At 38.4% G+C, this 18,436-nt stretch overlaps 1 protein-coding gene across 1 annotated transcript; it reads right to left on the bottom strand.

Moving 5' to 3' along the window:
• Positions 1-938: 938 nt before the first annotated feature.
• LOC104613133 (uncharacterized) lies at positions 939-8,168 on the bottom strand. The gene is made up of 5 exons (XM_010280836.3): positions 7,568-8,168; positions 3,908-4,140; positions 3,229-3,366; positions 1,698-3,146; positions 939-1,355 (listed from the first exon to the last, which is right to left on the bottom strand). Exons 1-5 carry the CDS (start codon positions 8,025-8,027, stop codon positions 1,206-1,208), a joined length of 2,430 nt encoding a protein of 809 aa, XP_010279138.1. The 5' UTR covers positions 8,028-8,168; the 3' UTR covers positions 939-1,205.
• Between the last annotated feature and the right edge of the window lie 10,268 nt (positions 8,169-18,436).

Raw genomic sequence — 18,436 nt, 5'->3', positions numbered from 1 at the left:
TCATTTGTTCGACCGTTAGGTTGCCCAATGCAGAATGTTGTTGAACTGAGAAACGACGGTTTCATTCCTTCAACCGCTTTTGCAAGAGAGACCATAATTTCAAGCTTCCCAGGTTTCGTCCATTTTTTTGGGCTTTTGACTGTCTTTTTGTGGGTCTTCTCTTTTGGTCTAGTTGGCTTTCAATTGCCAAACAGGAAAGACCCAGTTTTGATCTAAGAGTCTTTCCAAAGCCCGGTAAATCTTCCAAAAAGACTTGTCAAACAAGGCCTAAGTGTTCCTCGTAATGCTTACAGAGCTGTTTTGGAGGTCTATGTTTCTTACCATGGAGATGATGAGTTCTGATATGGCAATCCTCCTAATGACTATTTATTGAAGGGAGGAGATTCAAAATTTCAAGAATCTCTCTCCTCTCTCTCTTGTTTTTGTCTTTTCCTCTTCCAATTGTTGAATGCTTGAAAAAATTCCTTATCTCACATTGCTTGGAAAAAGAGTGAAAGTAGTATATATCTGTAGTTTTGCTCTCTTTATGAGTAAGGACCCATAGGAGGAGAGCACTAGAGGCTAATTCCAAAACAAGAGGCTAATTCCCGCCCAGAAGGTTTTTACAGGATCTGACTTGAATCATTAACAGAAACAGACTTAGATTGGTCTGTCATATATTTATTTTTAACCTTTAAGTAAAGGAGTCATTAATAGATGCTAATTATTATTATATATACCCTAGGATTTCAATTTTGTTGGATTCAAGGGTAATATTTTAGAACAGATTTTTCATGGATATACAAGTTTCCATCAGTTTGATAACCCATGATAAAAATTGTAATTCGATTTAAATTAACTTAAGATTTATTATAGAATAAGTTAGATTTCTACAGTGTATATACCACACTTAAGCAGCAATTCTAAATATGTTCACAAAAGACATTCAACCAGTTTAACATTGTGACCAGGCATTCTATTCATCACTCATTTTGAATATGGTTGCAGTATACTCATGCCATTTATTTATAATATGTAATACTTGATACAAAGGCAGGAGAGAAAGAAAACCTAAACAAATCAGACAACTCTTTATAATTTAGAAGTTCATACATACAGTGGTAATAAACACAAAACTTCGTAACAGGATAATAGAATGCCATCCAAAGAAGAGGGGAAAAGGGATGACAGTAATGATAAACTTCAATCCAGACTGAAGAGGAAGATTATATCCGTCTTTTGTGCTGAACGATGAACCAGTTCCTCTTCCACTGTAGAGGTTGGTGTGGGTTTGCTATGTCTTCAATTTTGGTCCATGGAAACTTGAGAGAAAGCTTCCGTTTCTTTGCAGCCACACCAAAGTAGTCTCCATAATTCTGCAAAATGAAAGAGAAAAAAATAACCTATTGAGCAAGTTTACTGTAAAATACTACCCAAAACTGAGTGGTTCCAACTTCCAAGTTTTAACTAGTAGTACAACATTAGCACCAATTTTTAAAATTTCTAATTACAGTCATAATACTCAGTGACTCCATGAGTGAAATAGTCAAGTAGAGCCGTTTTCAAGCCAAAAGAATAAAAAATGTCTAGTAACTTCAAAAGTTCCTCTTTCTCCCATATGAGCCATGAGTATTCGGACTTTGTTTCTGTCCTTTTAGTCTTGTTTCATTGAATTAGTCAAGCCAATTAAAGGTTGTCTTAAAAGTATATTTTCAAACCTTTAGACAGAGATCAGGTTCCCAGCAAATGGGATAATCATGAGGACAACAATAGGTAGTGCCACTGCAACATACAGCGTTCTCATACTCACAGCAACCATGCAATAAACAATAACCTATAAACTCAAAAATACAACAACAAGTCTCTGTGGCTTCACAATAAGAGAAGTATCCACATTCGATTGGTGGTCTTGGTGAAGGTGGAGGTGGAGGGAGTGGAATAACAGGGGAGGGAGGTCTTGGTGAAGGTGGAGGTGGTGTAGGAGGAGGGAGTGGAACAGCAGGGGAGGGAGGTCTTGGTGAAGGCGGAGGTGGCGGAGGAAGGAGTGGAGCAGCAGGGGAGGGAGGTGTTGGTGAAGGTGGAGGAGGTAGAGGAGGAGGGAGTGGAACATCAGGGGAGGGAGGTGGTGGTGAAGGTGGAATTGGTGGAGGAGCAGGGGAGGGAGGTCTTGGTGAAGGCGGAGGTGGCGGAGGAAGGTGTGGAGGAGCAGGGGAGGGAGGTATTGGTGAAGGTGGAGGTGGTAGAGGAGGAGGGAGTGGAACAGCAGGAGAGGGAGGTCTTGGTGAAGGTGGAGTTGGTGGAGGAGGGAGTGGAACGTCAGGGGAGGGAGGTGTTGGTGAAGGTGGAGGAGGGAGTGGAACAGTAGGGGAGGGCGGTGTTGGTAAAGGTGAAGGTGGCGGAGGGAGTGGAAAGGGAGGTCTTGGTGAAGGCGGAGGTGGCGGAGGAAGGTGTGGAGGAGCAGGGGAGGGAGGTATTGGTGAAGGTGGAGGTGGTAGAGGAGGAGGGAGTGGAACAGCAGGAGAGGGAGGTCTTGGTGAAGGTGGAGTTGGTGGAGGAGGGAGTGGAACGTCAGGGGAGGGAGGTGTTGGTGAAGGTGGAGGAGGGAGTGGAACAGTAGGGGAGGGCGGTGTTGGTAAAGGTGAAGGTGGCGGAGGGAGTGGAAAGGGAGGTCTTGGTGAAGGCGGAGGTGGCGGAGGAAGGTGTGGAGGAGCAGGGGAGGGAGGTATTGGTGAAGGTGGAGGTGGTAGAGGAGGAGGGAGTGGAACAGCAGGAGAGGGAGGTCTTGGTGAAGGTGGAGTTGGTGGAGGAGGGAGTGGAACGTCAGGGGAGGGAGGTGTTGGTGAAGGTGGAGGAGGGAGTGGAACAGTAGGGGAGGGCGGCGTTGGTAAAGGTGAAGGTGGCGGAGGGAGTGGAACAACAGGGGATGGAATAGGAGGAGCAAGAGATTCTTTTATTGGGTAAGAAGCCATAGCATTGATTGCGCAAACTCCATATTCTAAACCAGTATTTCTCCTTGTATACATGTATCCCTCCATTCCCCAGCTAGTTCCCCATGAATTCTTCACTATCCAATAGTCTTCATCATCACCTTGGGAGCCATAACCTACAATAAGAACTGCATGATTTATGTCATCTGGGTTGCTTGAGCAGTCTCCATCATAAATTCCCTGGTTACAACATTTGTAAAGGATTATATTTCATCTCCATAATGATATGAATTTAATAGTTCTTGTATGAATATAAACTTACTCCAGTGTATAACTGAAAATCCATTGTAGAACCATCAATACCCACGCTCACAGGTTGGTTAACAACGGCACAAAGGAGAGCACTTTCCTCTTGATCTACATCTTCATAGCCATTAATAGCTACCACTTTGGTTTGCTCCTAATGAACAGAATAGAATAGATCAGATAGAGAAGAAATTAATACATTTTTTTGGTTGATGAAGTATTCTGGTTAAGGAGATAGGTTATCATCTAAAACCCAATGGAAATCTTCTCTGAAAAAAAAAAAAAACATACATCATCTGTTCAAAGAGGCAATAATTATCTCACTAAAACCTATAACAGATCTTTGGTATGGTCAAGAAGGTAACTTAATAGTTTAGGCAATGTAGGCTCTACCATCTGAGGTATCTGGATCTGCTACAAATACAGACGTGTATAACATGCTATGTTCCATGCTGATGCGTTCTCTTGTGATTCGTTATCTAGTCTGTTATACATGTTTGTGTTTGCAGCAGACCCGGTGCCCCATCTGAGGCCTATCTTATGTTTAAAAAGCTTAAGAGTTGCCCACTCCTAAGACCAACAAGAATCATGGCTATCTGCCTCAAAGAAGATACAAATGTCTAAGAGGAGAACTGCATTAGCAATGGAAAAGAGAATGAATGCAGGGTACAAACAAGTAGCTTTAGTAAGCAAACCTTAGTAATGTTACAGTTCCCATCCTGTCCTGTATAAGGATAATTTGATTCTGCTTCAATTCCTCCATTCATCATGACCCACTCAAAAGCACAGTTCATACAGCCTCCATCACAGCCATCACTGGTTTTATCACAATCTACAAGCTCTTGTGCTGAAAGGCTAATAAGGTCTCCTGTGACTATGAAATTTATTCCTTCCATTGCTCCAGTTGAAGAGAATGACCAGCCACTACCTATCAAAATCAACCCCAAAAAATTATCCTACGCCATGAAAACTATCTGTTGTTTAGCAACTCATCAAAATAAAATCATGAAATGTGTTCCAATTGGTTCAAAAACCCATACTTGTTATAAAATATACACCAATATGTTGCGATATTTTAAACCTATAAAATGTGTCCAAAAAAACTATACTGTTTTTTTTCTGACTTGATAGTTATTTTTCTTTTGAAAAAACAAAATCATACATATTGACTAACACCCCTTAATTACTAGAAATGAAAACCATCCATTGAGTGAAAAATGAGAACCGCACTGATGCTAGATCCAATTTGTGTGGTGTGCTCAAGAATGTCCTTGGCGTGTTAGGCAGAACTAATGGTCTTAGACAAGGAACAATACTAGATTATTGGGCTTTCTTTTGTGGACTCGGATTTACAAATTCTGGAATGGCTATGTTTGGGAGTGCTTATGTTAAAAATAAGTGCTTGTTGAATAAGTGTTTAAAAACAGGTGCTTATTGGAATAAGCACTTGTTTGCATTTGGAACCCAATATTTTCAATAAGCACTTATTTCATATTGGGTGCTTGGTAGTCTTTTTCTCTAATAAACATTTAAATAAGCATTTTTGAATAATTTGTCCTTCATTTTCTTTCAAATTTTACGAAAGCACTTTTATAAAAGTACTTTTACGAAAGTATTTTTATGAAAGCTATTTTTATGAAAGCACTTTCATAAAAGCATTTTTATAAAAATACTTTCATGAAAGCACTTTTATAAAAGTACTTTCACGAAATCACTTTTATGTAAGTACCTTTATAAAAGCACTTTTACAAAAGCACTTTAATAAAATCACTTTTACGAAAGTACATTTATAAAGCACTTTAATAAAAGTACTTGTATAAAAACACTTTTACGAAAATACTTTTATAGCACTTTTATAGAAGTACTTTATGAAAGTACTTTTACGAAAGCATTTTTGTAAAAGTACTTTTATAAAATTCAACTAGGGATTGTTTTGTAAGTGGTATTTTAAAATTCAACTAGGGATAATTTTGGAAGAAAAAATTGAATAAGTGCTTATTGTATAAGCACTTAAAAAAAGCTGGAAATTTGGGCTTAAAAAATAAGGCTTATTTATAAAATAAGCACTTATTTTGGGCTTATTTCCCAGACACCGATAAGTGCTTAATGGTGTGATCCAACCTAAAAAAGCACTTATTTTTAAGCACTCCCAAACATTAGGGGTGCAAATGGATCAAATCAGGATCCGATCCTATTTGGTCGAATTCGGATCACCCCTATTCGGATCTTCGGATTGGATAATAGAATTTGATTAGAAATTGAATCAGATTCGGATTATCCCCTATCCAATCCGATATATATTATATATTTATAAATATATATATGTTATTTATTTATTTATAAATATTTTTTTATATTATATTTTTATAAATTTGTTATATAATTTATTATTTTTATAAGAAACATGTATATATATGATGAAAATAATTAAAAAATACTTGTATTTTTTGTTTTTTACTTTATTTAAATTAGTATATTTTAATTTTCTTTTAATAATTTATTAATTTTTAAAGAAAACAAATTGGATCAGATCATATTCGAAGATCCGACTTACAAATAGGATTTGAATTAAAATCGAGTCCTATCAGATCTGATCGGATCTTCAGATTGGATCGGGTTTGACATGAACAATGTCGGATCGGATTCGAATTTGACCCAATCCGTTTGCATCCCTACCAAACATGGCCTAAGATCAATCAACAGCCTAAAACCCAAGCCTACCCCATAAGCCACGGGAAAGCCTGGCCTGGTGTGAACCTTATAGAATGACTAAAATCTTTTAAGGTCTATTTGGTTGGAATGGAATTTTGATTCCTAGTCTTGGTTGAATGAGATTCTCCCATATGGGGGAATGACCATTCCAAGCTCCCCCCTTGGGAATGGGATTCCCATTCCAAAGTCTATCAAGAATAATAATAAGATATTATTTAAGTAATAATAAGATAATAATTAAACAAAATAATAATAATAATAATAGTGCAACTAAAATATTAATATAATAGAATTAAAGTAATAATAAATAAAATATTAATTATTAAATAATAATAATAATAACAATAATTATTATTAAAATGATAAACAAAAATAATAGAATATTAAAATAATAAATTATTAATAAACTTGTATTAAAATATTCATAATAGTGTTAATAAAATAATAATTATATATTCATAAAATATTAATAAATTAATAATAAAATACTAAGATGTTGATTATTAAATACTAATAAAGTAATAATAAAATAATAAAACAATAATAATAAATATAAATAAAATAATACAAAGTTGAAAAAATCAACTGATCTATTCCAATCAAACTCCAAATGAATCAAACAACAATAATTAGAATCCGATTCCGATTCCTATTTAAACCAAACGGGCATTGGGAATAGGTGATTCCAATTCAAATTCTAGGGGATTTCAATTCCAATTCCAATTCTAATCCTAACCGTGAACCAAATGGACCCTTAGCATAGACCAGACTCTAGAGTATGAATTTACTCAAGTCCATCAATGAAGTGGTTCACTAATCAAAGAAATTAAAGAGAAAACCTGTTCAAAGAATGGGTTCGCTTCTCATTGTGTGTATTCAATGCAAGTGCAACAACCAGAGATGATCAAATTACCATGTGATGGCTAGCAAAACAAAAAATTGGAATCAAAAGGCCCATTCTGATTCCAAACATTTGTTTGGCCAAAATGGGTTTCTGCTGATTCCTAATCTTGGCAGGATGGGATTCTTGCACATGGAGGAATGGTCATTACAGGCCCCTATGAGGATGGAATTCCCATTTAGAGTTTCTAAAAAAGTAAAGAACTCTTAACAAAAGAAAAAATCCCCAAATCCTAATACACCCAACTCTATTATTTATAAAATAATGAAATATTAGTACTATAATATAATATTAATACAATAATAAAAAATAACAATAAAATTTTAAGATATTAATTAAATAGAGTAATAATAAAACAAAATATTAATAAATTAATATAAAATTGAAAATTTTCAATTGATTTTAATTCTAATTCCATAAACCAAACAACAACAATTAGAATCCAATTTCAATCCTCATTTAAACCAAACATGCATCAGTAAAAGGAATAGATGATTCTGATTTTGAATCTCCGAGGGAATTTCGATTTCGATTTCGATTCCAGTTTCTACCTTAACCACGAACCAATCAGACCTTAACTCTTAATCCAAACTCATCAGACATCCAATGAATAGGAACAATCTTATTGAATATATGATGAATTGTATGTGCCACTTATTCCAGTCCAATGCTTATCCAGACCATCCCACAATGATTCTAGCTAGCCACATGGAATCACAACATCAAACAAAATTAAACTTACCACAGAAGCCTTGATCTTTGACAGGAGTAACAGCTCCCCTCTTCCTCCAATCCAACGACCGGGGCGCGTCACACGTGCCACCGTTATTCTTCATCCACTTCCGGACTGGTCTCTTTACCTTGGACAAGTAAACCTCCCTGAACTCCTCATTGCTCATATCTGCAAACTTATTCAACCCTACAAAACGCCCAGTTGATCGTCTCTCCGAGTTCTTCTCTATCACATACTGGAGATTCTTCCTGAAGTTCAGGAATCTCCACTGCAACTCCCCTTCGTGCTTGTAAACCTTGCCGTGCTTCTCCCTCCATTGCCCGAACAGCTCAAACACCTTCTCTTCAGAGGTTAGCTCGTCCGGATCATAACCCACTATGGAGAACTCGTTCGGAAGACACCAGCAAAGGCCGGAAACCGATGCCCAGAGAGAGAAAAGGAGTGCGAGTTGGGTTTTCCGGTAACCCATTTACAGTTGGATGTATAACGAATTATGGGACGGATACAGGAGACTGGGAGACATCCAAGTGAAGCCCAGCATACAACTATACAAAGCACGAGAAGAGAAGAATTTGTAATATGGAAACGGTGGTCCGTCGTGCGTGGCTATTGAGAGAGAGAAAGAGACAAGAGAGAGAGAATATGTCAAGTGTTAACGCCTTAACGGTCTTTAGGGTTGCTTGGGCCCAGCCCGGCCCGCACCCGGGCCTGGGCCGAGCTTGCCCATTTTAATTGATAAAATTGTAGTTTTAACAAATTAAAATGTTAAATTTCACAGTCAAAATTATGGAAAATATATATCCTGTTCATAAATGATCAGTCGTAATGGGGCTTTACTTGGCTCCTACCATGGTCGGACCAAAGCCTCCAACCACGTCTTGATTTTCATATCTGAACCCTAAGTTTTAAACCCTTGATCCTTAACTCCTAACGTTATGCCCTAAAATTAATGCTGAAAATGCATGTGGTCGGATAGATGTCCCAGACTACGTAGGAGCCAAGTATTGCCCTTCCTAATGTTTCACCTTACTAATGAGAATGAGGGAGCAAAATAATAATGCTGTAAGATTTGGACGGGACACAGAACCAAAATGGCCTATAATTCTCAGGTCGAACGGTCTGATTATAGGGTCGAATGGTTTGATTGCGAGTCTTTATAATAACATCTATATTATTATAAAGGGGATATTTGTCTGTAAATTATAAAAATTGATTATATGATATCAAATTATACTATCTATATATTTTTATACTAGCAAACTCAATTGTATCATGTCTTCGAAGAGGTAGGGCTGGGCCATGCATCAAAAAAAGACTTGATGGCTGGGCCTGTCCATAAATGATCATCCCTACCTTCTCCATCTACCTTTTAGAGGAATTTGGGTTGGTTGAACATTTTGGCTGTGGAGTCAATGATGACGTTTTATGTCAATATAAATTCATAGGCCCCATATATTTTACTGAAAAGTAAGGACAGGCTTATTGCATATTTTTGAATTCTTCTGCAGATTTATAAATATTTAAAATGTCAAATACCCCTATTTTATATATCAATGCTCGTCCGTGAATTGGCATTAATTTCAAACTGACACCTATTCCAACTGTACTTTGTGCCTAAAAATTCTGATTCTGGGCTGAAGCGTCATTCTCTCTATATTTTATTACTGACATAAAACCTTATCATCAATTCCACAGCGTGCTGAACAACCAAAACATTCAGCTAAACCTTCTTTCTTTTAGAGAAGGGAGACTTTACTAACGAGAAGGAGAGCAAAATAGCAATGTTATAAGACTCGGACTGGACATAGAACTGAAATGGCCTGCAATTCCCACGTTGAATGGTCCAACCGTGAACCGTCTTGTCAGGTCAAACGGTTTAAGAAGAGGCTAGATGATTAGGTGTCCTGTCCTTTTTTTATACAAACCGCCATCGCCATGGTTGAAGTCTCATCATTTACATTTTATTGAATATAAAATACTTTGAACATTGAACCAATTTAGTGACCCAAACGGGGTATTGAAAACCCAGCCAATTTTCAACCGTTCCGTTGGGCTTTGACCAGTTTGACTAGAAAACCGAGGTACTGAAAAACTGGATTGGCCTTGGGTTCCCAAGTCTCATGGTCTGATTGTTCCAAGCCTTATAAAACTACAAAATAGTAAATTTAGGGTACATTTGGTTTATAGTTGGAATTGGCCATCGGAATTGGAATGGAAATCCTTTGGAATTGAAATTGGAATGACAAAATCTATTCCTATAGTCTATTTGATTCAGACAAGAATAGAAATGAGAATTAAAATCAACAAGAATGGAATTTCATTCCTAAAGGTAGGGATAAGGAATGGCCATTCCCTTATTCTTTATATGGGAGAATGCTATTCCATTGGAAATGAAAATAAGATTCTGATTCCACCCAACCAAACAATTAGAATCAAAATAGCCCATTCCCATTCTAATTCCAGACCCATTCCTGCAAATCAAACGGGCCTTAGTCCTATTTACCACCTGTTTCATTATTTTACAAAAATAAATAAATAAATAATTGGTTTGATGAATGAACTGTTGAATTGGATGGTTTAACTGTCGAACCATACAAGTGTACAACTCGGTGAATGATTTGTGGACAGTAGACCGATAACTAATTTTTATATTCTAAATATTTCATTATCTTATTTATGACTTATGACATTGTGAACTTAACCATTTGTACTGAATGATCAGGGTTTGATAGCATATTTCCAATCAATTTTTAAAACATTGTTTTTTCTATGATTATCTCATTTATGAAATTGTAAACTTAACCATTTGTACTGAATGATCAGGTATTTGGTGTAGCATATCTCCGATTTCCGATCAATTTTTAAAACACTGTTTTTTCTATGATGGGGCTTTTAAACTTGACAAATATCATGAATCATGAGTGTTTGGTATTATTGCTGTTTTTTTTTTTGAAAAAAATGTTGTCAATTCAGAATCACATAAGCTTTTTTTTTTTTTTATTGCAATGGAGAATCACTTCTTATTTGGTTGATGTTTTATTACCGTTTTTTAGAAAAATGCTATAAACTTTTTGCCTCGATTTCTAGGAGAGCTATTTTTTCCCAAAAAAAAAAAGTCATTTTTAGTGTTTCTTGTGGAAAGTAACGTTTTTTTTCCTGTCATAAGACAGAAATAAAAACAAATAAAATATTGTTTTTAGGATTTGACGCAAAATTAATTGTTCTCCCAAAACCCAACAAAAAAATGTTGCTTACACAATGATGTCAGTACCAAACAATTAGAGATGTAAATCTGGCCGTGCTGGACCAGTATAGCACGGCCTATGGGCTGAGCCGGGTTATGAAGCCATGTTCTTTAAAAATTTTGAAAAAAATAATAAAAATTTTAACATAAATTAAAACTAGACAAAAAATTAAAAAGATCTTAAAATTTTTATTTTATATGAATTTTGATGTATACAATTGTTCATATATACAATAATAAAATAAAATAATATAATAAAATTGAAAATAAAATTATATATATATATTATATTATATAAAATATATATAAATATATATATGGCTGTGCTGGGCCATGTTGGCACATGAGTCACAAATAGCACAACTCACTCAGTTGTATTGTGCCATACCAGTCCATGAATTTAAAACCCCAAACCCAACACAGATAATACAATCATGCTGATCTACCTGACCACAAATAACACAGGCCGATTTACACCTCTACAAACAATCTTCATGTTTTAACATTCAATGTTTCACTTAATTATGATTTCGCTAGAAGGGGATTGATTAACTGAAGTCGATATATAGTGGTAGTACAACCTAAGGGACCTGCCACACATAATGCAAAAGTGACAGAAAACTTTGGCTGTTGGAAATGTTATTGGGCACGACACATTACTATGAGTGTGGGGTAAAAAATAATAAAATAATTGCTGGAATCGAATGGATTGATGCATCATTCTGTACTAGCAATTCTGGAATGAGATGTTATTATTGATACCACAGTCAGCAAGTTAGTATACGTAACACAGCCATCAATTTCATGAACACTTTTTAATCTCTGCTGAGGTTCTCAGTGATCATGATTAATCATCTCTAAAAATTACCTGTCTTTCAGTCGAGATTGAAGAGAATACACACAACAAAATAGCCATTAAGTTCACCTACTCCACTAAAACTACTCTTCCATTCCGCAAAGAATACTGTGCTGCGGTGTGTTGTGTGTGCATGTGTGATAACCCAGCCCAGCTTGGCGTACGTGCATGCGTGCATGTGTGTGTGCACAGAGTTTCTCACCACTAGCCCAAAATAAACACTATCCTACATTCCTACTTATAAGATTTTAGGAAACTTTGTTTCTTAGGCTGGGTTCGGGCATATATATATATATATTATAATACAATGTTTTCAACCCTCCTTTTACTCGGCGGATTGAACTATTCGAATCGTGACCCGGCCAGGATTTTGGGCTCAGTTCAGTCAAGACATGTCAAACTTTTGGAGGTCATAACTTTGCACTCCGATATCCGATTGTGGTGTTTTTTTTTATTTAGGTAATTTTTCGAGATCAATGTGTCCCAAGGTGCCATACCCCGCTATTTTCGTGAACCCCCCCTTTTTGGCCTCAAATTGCAAGTTTTAGTATTTTTATAAATAAACAAAATTAAAAATTGAATTAAAAACATAAATTAATTAAAATAATACATATAACAAATCTAAAACATATTTATACAATATTTTTTTCTAAAATATATACTTATACACACACATATCACATATATATATAATAATAATTAAATATATATATATATATATACACACATATCATATATATATATATATATATATATAGACCCACGACTTGAAGGCAAAAACGGTTCAGCCTCCGGGTCAATTTTTAAAACATTGTTATAATATATTAATCAAGCTAGGCTTGTAAGCTTTCGAGTTGAACATTTAATTGATTGAATTCGATTTCAAATGACTAATTGAATTTATTCTGAGATTAGAACCCGAGTTAGCATCGAACTTGAATAAAACCTAATAGAACTAGAGCTAAAATTGTTCGATTAAAGCTCAATTCAATTGTCCATTAATGTGGCTGCTCATGTTGTAGCTCAATGACCTAAAACTTCTTTTGAACAAAATGTAAATTTTGTTGCCTTTAATTAATATAGGGACTGTTTGTATTAATGGAGCTCATCTAATAAATGTTTTGTACGGATTTTCTCTTGAAAATCATTTATACATGAAACTTAAGAGTTCTTGCCCTGCCATTGCGTTGATGAGTTGGTCTATCCTCAGCAAGGGGAAGCTGATCTTTGGGCAGGCCCGGTTGAGATCGGTGAAGTTGATGTAAATTCTCCACTTCTCGTTGGCCTTTTTACCATCACTAATTTGCCAACCAATCTGGATAAGTCACTTCTCGGATTAAGCCAACATCTAACAACTTTTACACTTCTTCATTGATCGTCTGCCACCGTTTAGAGGCGAAGCTCCTCTTATTCTACCTCACAAGTCAGTAGCGCGGGTCAGTGTTGAGCTGATGCATTATGGCCTTGGGGTGGATCCCCAGCATGTCATCTGGGTGAGGTATTCCACGGGTTGGCCGCTTTGTTTATGTAGCTAGTCCTTGGGGTCCATGTTCTCTATGGCGAGCGCTTCATTGGCACGAGGTCTTCCTCTATAGGCCATCACATAACACTCCCTTACAGTATGTTGGTTTCCTCGGGTGATGCCTACCCCGTGTGTAGTTGGAAACTTCATGCTCAGGTGGTATGTTGAGATCGAAGCCCTCAATGCGTTCAACGTCGGCTAGCTGAGGATGGCATTGTATGGCCTACCCCGTGTCCACCATTACCATGCTTGTGTTGAGGTCATCGCCTATCAGTAGTGGCAAGGTGATCTTTCCCTCTAGTATTAGTGAGTCCCTAGAGAAGCCTACCATAGGGGTGTTAACAGGTTATAAGCGCTCCTTCCCTATACCGAGTTGCTTTGAACGCCTCTTCAAAAATAATGTCGGCCAAGCTCCCTATGTCCACAAGGATCCTACATACTCCAAAGTTGGCAATCATCGTGGATATCACCATGGCGTCATTGTATGGTACTTGCACCCCCCTGAGATTGTTGTTAGTGAAGGTGATAGGGGTGTCTTGCTTTGGCTTCTTTGGCTCCCTATTGTCAAGATGATGTAGTTGAGCATAGGCCTTCTAGGCCGAGCTACTCTCTCCTCTCGAGGCCATCTTGTCTGAGATGATGATGATGACTCCGACCATCGGGGCTTGGGCTGTGGGCACTTTAGCACAACTGTGCTCTTCTCGGGGCTTCTTTTCCTTGATGTTAATGAATTCGTCGAGGTACCCACATCGGACGAGGTCTTCCAAGTGGCGACGAAGGTTTGGGTAACTCTCAGTCTTGTGTCCATGGTATCAATGAAAGTCATAGTATTAGTCTTGGTTCCTTTTATTGCCTTGGGATTTCATCTTTTCTTGCCATCTAATAAAACTACAATCACGGATTTGCATCAATACATCGGTTTGCGATGAGTTGAGTGGAGTCGAGTGAAGTTGCGGTAAGTCAATGGTGGGTGATGTTAGACAGTTGTATGCCCTTAGCTCCAATCAGAATGATGTACATTATGAATTTATTGTAAATGAATAAAGTACATATTTGATTAATGTTCCTGTGGTGTGTTTCTGTATAATACCCTTAAATTGGACACTTATGAGACTCGTGTTAGTTTAGAATGTTCACGACCATTGGATAAGTTTGGGGAGATTTATCCTGCCAAGGCTGACACTAGTGTGCTGCCAAATGTTGGGGTGGCCTGTCTTAGATGCCAGGGTGAGACCCAAGGCACATGTAGTGTAGGATTAATTGAATCTTTGAACCAGACCAGATTTCCAGTATTGCCCTGGACCTTGAAGATTGGTGGGAAAAACTGGAAAGTTACACCTGACCCCTAGACTCGATTATGATACTGCACTAGGTGTCAGATTGGGCTGTCTTTGATATGCCAATCAGTAAGATCCTTAGCGGGGGTCAAAACCTAGGTATGTTGGGACAATCCGAGAATTCATCTGAGTGGGTGATCATAGTGACAGGATTAGCCCCTTTGTCGAACAAAGGTAATGATCAGGGATGCACTCTCTCTGATGTAAACCAAGACTGTCGAGAGCCGATTTCAATCGTTGATTGATTGGATCAATTCTTCCCGACATGTGATGTATGGATGTGTGATGTGCTACGTTCATGGGCCATAAGTGCTTGGCCCATGCTGATTCGATAGTGGCTCTTGTGCACACCATGGCTGAATGCACATCATTGCCATGGTGTCCCTACTAGTCATTGGATGACCTCCCTCCGTGGTGGGCCCCACACCTCCTAAAGAGGATACGTGCAGAACCCTAGCCGATTTGGGCCCACCGAAATCTGTCTTTATGAAAGTCAGTGGAAGCCACTTTGGTTTAACCTAAATTAAACTAGGGCGTAATTTTTTCGTTCCCTCCAGCAAATATGAGTGCATGTGATAGGGAGGTTCATGTGATGAACTCTCTTAAGGCTTTCCATCATTAGCATGAGGATGAGTCCTTCAGTAATGAGGAAAAACACCAGAAAATGGGCTATCCATTTGCTGTTGGGCTTGTCTGAGTGTTTCATAAGATGATAGGGGTGTCATAGACCGATGTGGGAGGGGCTTCACCAGAAAATAGAAACTCTCTCATGGTACCTTGGCGTTCACGAATACGATGGGTGAGCACTCACTAGACAGAAAGGTTTACTTGAAAACGGCTCAGAACCTTGTTTGACAGAGGCCAAAGGGAAAACTCATATGATGAGAGGATATGATCATTCACAGAAAGGTGGTGGGGTTTTGCAGCTGAAACAGTTGGCTCCATGTACCCTATGTGGTTTCCCACATTTCTAGAGACAAGTCGTTGTCTCCGTCACTGAGATGGGAGGGAAATCTCAGAGATGAACAAATGAAAATGGAACATAGATTAAAAGCCATATCTATGTAATGAATATGAATCAAATTAGGTTGTAGACTAATGTTTGCTATTTTACCAGAAAATGGCAAACGGACAATTTGTAAAGCTTCTTGATGACAACAAGCTTAAGGGCCCGAACTATGCCGACTGGTACCGTAACCTCATGCTAGTCTAAATCTCTGAAAAATTGGATAAGGTAGTCAAAAATCCTGCCCCGGAGCATCCGGGTGACAGGGCTTTTAAGGCCAGAAGGAGGGAATTCCAAGATTGGGAGGATAAAAACTCCCTAGCCCGCTGCTATGTCATTGCCTCCCTGTACAATCCAATACAGAGGCAGTTCGATCAGATCGAACTAGCCAAGGACATATTGGATAGTTTAAAGACGATGTACGAAGAACATAATCGTTCTACTCGGCAGAAGGTCTTGAAACAGTTCATGACCACACAGATGTCCAAGGGGAAACAAGTTCATGACCATTGTCTTCGGATGATGGGTTGTGTCAACGAGCTTGAAGCTCTTGGATCCGGGCTAGATCTTGGCACGCAAGTGGATGCCATCCTTAATTCTTTGCCTCCTTCCTTTAATCCGTTCATAATGAACTACAATATGAACAAGCTGAATGTCAGCGTCCAAGAACTCAACAATATGTTGCAGAGGGCTGAGGATTTGATTAAAAAGGATGAGCTTGTGGCTATGCTTGCTGAAACTAGCAAATCGGGTAAGAAAAAGAGGAAGGCAAAGAAACCCCAGAAGAAAACTGCCAAACTCAAGAAGCAGAAGAAAGACAGGGCATCGGATGCGTGTCACTTCTGCAAATAGACTGGCCACTAGAAGAGGAATTGTCCTCAATACCTGGAATCCAAGAAAGGCAATTTCGAATCTTGTGTCATAGAAACCAATTTATTGGTGGCTTCTGCGTCCTAGTGTATTGACTCCGGGACTTCAACTCATGCGTGTAACTCACTGCAAGGGTTCAAGGTAAGCAGAAGGCTGAATGAAGGTGAAGTGACGCTCTACTTGGGGACTTCTGCAAGTGTTGCAGTTATGGCGATAGGAACCGTAGAGTTACTTTTTAGAGAAGGATCCATTGTACTTAAAGATTGTCTTTTTGTGCAAAATTTAAGAAAAAATCTGATTTCTGTCTCAAAACTGTGTGCGGATGGTTATTCTGTCTTTTTTAGTAATACAATCACTATTAAAAGAAACAATAAATTCATCGCACACGGGGAACTAGAGAACGGTCTTTATGTTCTAAATCCTTCTCTAGAAAGTAACATAGCTGAAACTACATCGGCTGATATCCCCAAGAAAAGAGTACGTGATACAGTTAATCCCACGTGCCTGTGGCATTACCGACTTGGCCATATCGGTGTTGACCGAATCACAAGACTGGTAAAGGATGATCCTTTGGATTTTCTAACTATAGAAGATCTTCCCACTTGTGAGCCTTGCCTTCAAGGTAAGATGATAAAAAGGCCATTTAACGGTAAGCCTGAAAGATGTACAGGCACGCTTGACCTTATACATACTGATGTATGTGGTCCCCTGAGTGTTAGGACCCGTAACCAGCACGTGTACTTCATTATATTAACCGATGATTATTCTCGGTACGGTTACGTGTACCTAATGAGACATAAGTTCGAATCCTTTGAAAAGTTCAAAGAGTTCAGACAAGAGGTCGAGAAAACAGTTAGGGAGAGAAATTAAGTCCCTTCGATTAGATCGAGGTGGCGAGTATCTCTCTAACGAATTCAGGGACTACTTGAAGGTCAACGGGATAGTATCACAGTTGGCTCCTCCTACTACACCACAACTTAACGATGTTTCAGAGAGGAGGAATAGGACCTTATTGGATATGGTCCGGTCACTTCTCGTCCATTCAGAGTTACCCACATCATTTTGGGGATACGCATTGGAGACTGCAATATACGTGCTGAACCGGGTTCCAACCAAATCAGTTCCGAAGACTCCCTATGAGCTTTGGACAGGAAAGAAACCAAGTGTACGACACTTGAAGGTTTGGAGTTGTCCGACACATGTTAAAAGAACGAGTTTGGACAAATTGGAATCCAAAACCAGTCGTTGCCTATTTATAGGCTACCCAAAAGGCTCTGTGGGTTACCTATTCTATGACCCAAGTGAGTAGAAGGTGTTCTGCAGTTGGAATGCACAATTCTTGGAAAATGATTACATCCTGAACAATCATCGTCAGGAAATTGTTCTTGATGAGGAGAGCTCGGATGTAGTAGGAGGTGTCCCACAAGTTCTAGGTAGTGACCAACCTAAAAGATCCACCCGGGTATCCAGGCCACTAGTCTGTTTTGGTTATGACCAGGATAGTTACCTGGTGGAAGCCTTGACTAGTGAGGAGGATCCTGTGACTTATGCAGAAGCTATGTTGGACATAGACTCCCTTAAGTGGGTAGATTCCATGAGAGTTGAGATGGACTCAATGGAGACCAATGAAGTCTGGACTCTAGTAGATCCGCCCCCCGAGGTAAAAGCAATTGGTTGCAAATGGATCTATAAGTGGAAGAAGGGCCCCAATGGTAGGGTTGAGACCTACAAAGCTCGTCTGGTGGCCATGCTTAAATCAATTAGGATCCTGCTAGCTGTAGCAGCATACCATGACTATGAGATTTGGCAGATGGATGTCAAAACTGCATTCCTGAATGAAGATCTTACTGAAGATATCTACATGCAGCAATCGCAAGGTTTTATAGCTGCGGGTCAGAAACACATGGTATGTAAACTAAATAGATCTATATATGGACTTAAGCAAGCTTCTAGGAGTTGGAACATTCGGTTTGACTCTATTGTCAAAAAGTTTGACTTTGAGTAGAACCCAGATGAGACCTGTGTTTACAGGAAGTCCAGTGG

This window comes from Nelumbo nucifera, chromosome 1 (assembly GCF_055504915.1).
Source record: "Nelumbo nucifera cultivar China Antique chromosome 1, China Antique-T2T, whole genome shotgun sequence".
NCBI classification, from domain to species: Eukaryota; Viridiplantae; Streptophyta; class Magnoliopsida; order Proteales; family Nelumbonaceae; genus Nelumbo; species Nelumbo nucifera.
This window is presented reverse-complemented; position numbering and strand designations above follow the sequence as displayed.

Coding starts and splice junctions, on each gene's coding strand:
- LOC104613133 (XM_010280836.3), bottom strand. CDS start 8,027: ATGGGTTACCGGAAAACCCAACTCGCACTCCTTTTCTCTCTCTGGGCA. Junction 3,147..3,228: donor ATTTTCAGTTATACACTGGA/GTAAGTTTATAT, acceptor TGTTGTAACCAG/GGAATTTATGATGGAGACTG. Junction 1,356..1,697: donor AACCTGATCTCTGTCTAAAG/GTTTGAAAATAT, acceptor TTCATTTTGCAG/AATTATGGAGACTACTTTGG.